At 56.5% G+C, this 4,188-nt stretch overlaps 1 protein-coding gene across 1 annotated transcript; it reads left to right on the plus strand.

The window, feature by feature from the left end:
- The first annotated feature begins 2,734 nt into the window (after positions 1 to 2,734).
- Positions 2,735 to 3,711, plus strand: LOC138265090 (putative nuclease HARBI1). The gene is made up of 2 exons (XM_069212630.1): positions 2,735 to 3,314; positions 3,419 to 3,711. Exons 1-2 carry the CDS (start codon positions 2,735 to 2,737, stop codon positions 3,709 to 3,711), a joined length of 873 nt encoding a protein of 290 aa, XP_069068731.1.
- The last annotated feature ends 477 nt before the right edge of the window (positions 3,712 to 4,188 follow it).

Consider the following 4,188-nt stretch of genomic DNA (forward strand, 5'->3'; position numbering starts at 1 on the left):
CAGGAGGGCCCCACAAGCCCCATCCCGTGTGTGAGGGAGGACACCCAAGGGCTCAGGACACCGTCACCGAAGGGTCCAGCAACTGCACGGTCGGAGGGCGACTGAGCAGGGAGTCCTGCCCAGGTCAGACTCCCTGGAATTACATGACAAACACCGCTGAAGAGGGCCCCACCGTCCAGAAAGGCACCGCTGAAGAGGGCCCCGCCGTGCAGGAAGGCACCGCTGAAGAGGGCCCCGCCGTGCAGGAAGGCACCGCTGAAGAGGGCCCCGCCGTGCAGGAAGGCACCGCTGAAGAGGGCCCCGCCGTGCAGGAAGACACCGCTGAAGAGGGCCCCGCCGTGCAGGAAGGCACCGCTGAAGAGGGCCCCGCCAAGACAGGCCCCGCTCCGCTGGGCCCCACCGTCTCAAGCACCGCTCCGCTGGGACCTTCCTGTCAAGCACCGCTCCGCTGGGCCCTTCCTGTCAAGCACCACTCCGCTGGGCCCCGCCGTCTCAAGCACCGCTCCGCTGGGCCCTTCCTGTCAAGCACCTCTCCGCTGGGCCCCGCCGTCTCAAGCACCGTTCCGCTGGGCCCTTCCTGTCAAGCACCGCTCCGCTGGGCCCTTCCTGTCAAGCACCGCTCCGCTGGGCCCCGCCGTCTCAAGCACCGCTCCGCTGGGCCCTTCCTGTCAAGCACCGCTCCGCTGGGCCCCGCCGTCTCAAGCACCGCTCCGCTGGGCCCTTCCTGTCAAGCACCGCTCCGCTGGGCCCTTCATCTCAGGCACCGCTCCGCTGGGCCCTTCATCTCAGGCACCGCTCCGCTGGGCCCCACCGTCTCAAGCACCGCTCCGCTGGGCCCTTCCTGTCAAGCACCGCTCCGCTGGGCCCCGCCGTCTCACGCACCGCTCCGCTGGGCCCTTCCTGTCAAGCACCGCTCCGCTGGGCCCCGCCGTCTCAAGCACCGCTCCGCTGGGCCCTTCCTGTCAAGCACCGCTCCGCTGGGCCCTTCATCTCAGGCACCGCTCTGCTGGGCCCTTCATCTCAGGCACCGTTCCGCTGGGCCCCGCCGTCTCTAGCACCGCTCCGCTGGGCCCTTCCTGTCAAGCACCGCTCCGCTGGGCCCTTCCTGTCAAGCACCGCTCTCCTGGGCCCCGCCGTCTCAAGCACCGCTCCGCTGGGCCCTTCCTGTCAAGCACCGCTCCGCTGGGCCCCGCCGTCTCCGCTGGGCCCTTCCTGTCAAGCACCGCTCCGCTGGGCCCCGCCGTCTCAAGCACCGCTCCGCAGGGCCCTTCCTGTCAAGCACCGCTCCGCTGGGCCCTTCATCTCAGGCACCGCTCCGCTGGGCCCTTCATCTCAGGCACCGATCCGCTGGGCCCCGCCGTCTCATGCACCGCTGGGCCAATGACTGTGCCGGTTCTGTGTCGTGCTAATGTTCACGCTGCACTCGGCCCACCCTGCCTCCTCCATTGCCTGTGGAGACTGTTATCCACTGTGGCTTTGCACTCCCCAGGATATGACAGTGGGCAAGCCACCCACTGTAGAGACTTGAGAGACTGTGGCTTTGCACTACCCAGGATTGGACGGTGGGCATGGTGGCCCCTTCTTGGATCTGGCGTCGTGGACTCATGTGGCTGTGGTGCCCCCCCTTCCCTTCCCCCTGAGGTGCCTGTAGTTTTGTCATGTGATGCCCCTGCAGTGTTCTCTCCAACGGACTCAGGTCTCCTTTGTGGGCTTTGCCCATGTGTTGATACACTTCGGCCCACGGACATTTGCTATTTCTGTGACTGTGCGGGACTTTCTGCCTCTATTTCTCGGTCACGCAATGTTTACATTAGATAATATTTCCATCATTTTCCTATTTTGCCATGTCTTCAATGAACCTATTTTGTACATAAATGTTGTTTCTCACTTGAATCATATCTTTTCGTTATTCCGGGGGGTTTGGGTGGGGTAACTTTGACTTGGTGATCTGCATTGGTGTGTAGATGGTTGGGGGGTGGGTGTGATGCGTATGTGTGTGCCCGTAACCCTTCCTCCTCCCCCCCTCCCCTGTGTCGTAGGTGCGGTACTCACCGTTGTCGTCTGCGCCGGAGTTCGTACTCGTGGTAGATGAGCAGGTAGACGAGAGCGGGTAGGATGTGTAATTCGGGCTCCATGCTGTCCTCCGTCCTCGTGGAGTGTATAGAGGTGAGCGTTTTCCCGTTCGTAGTCTGTTTCCGCCGTGTTTTTATCGGCTGGGCTCCCGGATGAGGTGGCGGATTGGTGAGTTGTGATAGGGTGGGCGGTACTTTGTCTGCCGCCTGCCTGTTGGCGGTGACCGCCGCGCTGTTTGTCTGTCCCGCCGTGGCGGTCGGAGTGTTAAAGTGGCGGGCTGTGTTGGCGGTTCCCGCCAGGGTCAGAATTCCATTTTTTGTACCGCCAGCCTGTTGGCGGGTTGGCCGCCGCTTTATCACCGACCGCCAGGGTCAGAATGACCCCCTTTGTTTGTACATCACTACAAGTCCTGTAAATGTCCCTTGTCACAGAAATGGCACTATGAGGTATTGCCATAATGTCTGGGTAGGAATGGTGTGTGGAGAAATGTGTCATTCTACAACATGACAGACAACTTACATGACCAATACTTCCTGATTGTCATACATAGGACACTACATTGTGAGATATGTCCAGATTGTTGTTTTTCTCCCTGCCTAGATGCCGCCAAATTGGAGTGATGAGGAGTTCACCAGTTTACCCCCTAGTAGACCTTGAAACCATGGACGAGAAGCACATCATGATGACCTATCGACTGAACTGTCTGACCATCAGAGAACTGGTTGCCCATTTGGAGCCAGACCTCCTGCCATCTTTAAGACATCTCCATGCCATCACTCCAGCAGCCCAAGTGTTGTCTGTCCTGCATTTTGTGCCCAGTGGCTCATTTCAGGTGACTCTGGGACTGGCTGCACGGATATCACAGTTGATGTTCAGCATGGTGTTACAGGATGTGCTGGGTGCCCTACTAAAGCATATAAACAGGTACCTAAGGTTCCCACAACTTCCAGATTTGAACACTGTTAAGGCAGCCTTTTACAACATTTCAAATGTCCCACATGTAATAGGGGCCGTTGATGGGACTCACCTCGCCTTGGGACCTCTGAGGGCCAAAGAACAGGTGTACAGAAACCAGAACAGTACCTATTCAATTAATGTACAAATGGTGCGTCTTGCAGACCAGTACATACCACATGTGACAGTGAAATTCCCTGGTTCGGTACATGATTCCTGCATCCTGAGGAACAGCAGTGTCTCTGCATTGATGTTACAGCTACAGCGAGAAAGGACCTGGCTCATAGGTATGTGTACTGCTGTCCATGTCAGACATTTGATCTACCTCCCTACACAGTCTGCACTATGCCTATCACTGTTTTCTATTGTAATGTTCCCTTTTTTCACACAGGTGACTCCGGATACCCCAACCTGCCCTGGCTCCTGACACCTGTTAGATATCCAACTATGGATAGGGAGGACAGGTACAATGAGGCACACGGGCAGACAAGGCAGGTGATAGAGAAGACTCTCAGCCTCTTGAAAGCTAGATTTTGTTGCCTCCATGTGTCCGGTGGTGCCCTACAGTACCGGCCAAGGAAAGTCTACAAGATCATTGTTGCATGCTGCATGTTGCATTATCTGCCCGTCAGAAGGCGCATCCCACTGTTGGAGGGGGGGCATAGCCGCAAGAGCTGTGGCTGAGGCTAGTGACCCTGATACTGAAGAGGAGGCAGCCAAGCAGGAGGCAGATGACAACAGGATTGACCTGACTTACCAATGCATTCAATGATTCTTAGGTATGTGTGATTTAAATGTAATGTGCACTTGGACCACGTATTGGAGATGTAAGTTTGTTCATTAATGTTGCATGCATCATGGTGTGTGGAGACTACTGCCTTCTATCTTGGTTTCCAAACCAGACAGGTTGCTGACTTAACATGAGGGAAAGTGGAAATGTATTTCTGCCAAATACATGTGATTAATGCTGGTGCCATCACAATTCATCCCTATAGATGTACCCAAGTTTAATGGTCCTAAGTCTGAATAGTTGGGTAAATGTGAGGTGCACTTATCGGACTTGTCCTGTTCTGTAGGCCTATCATTTTGTATTGTGAGCTACTGTCTGGCATCTCCCCATTTCTGACTACGTAAGGTGGTGTTCCGTAGAGAATGTCACCT

The sequence above is a fragment of the Pleurodeles waltl genome, chromosome 11, assembly GCF_031143425.1.
Source record: "Pleurodeles waltl isolate 20211129_DDA chromosome 11, aPleWal1.hap1.20221129, whole genome shotgun sequence".
Lineage (NCBI taxonomy): Eukaryota > Metazoa > Chordata > Amphibia > Caudata > Salamandridae > Pleurodeles > Pleurodeles waltl.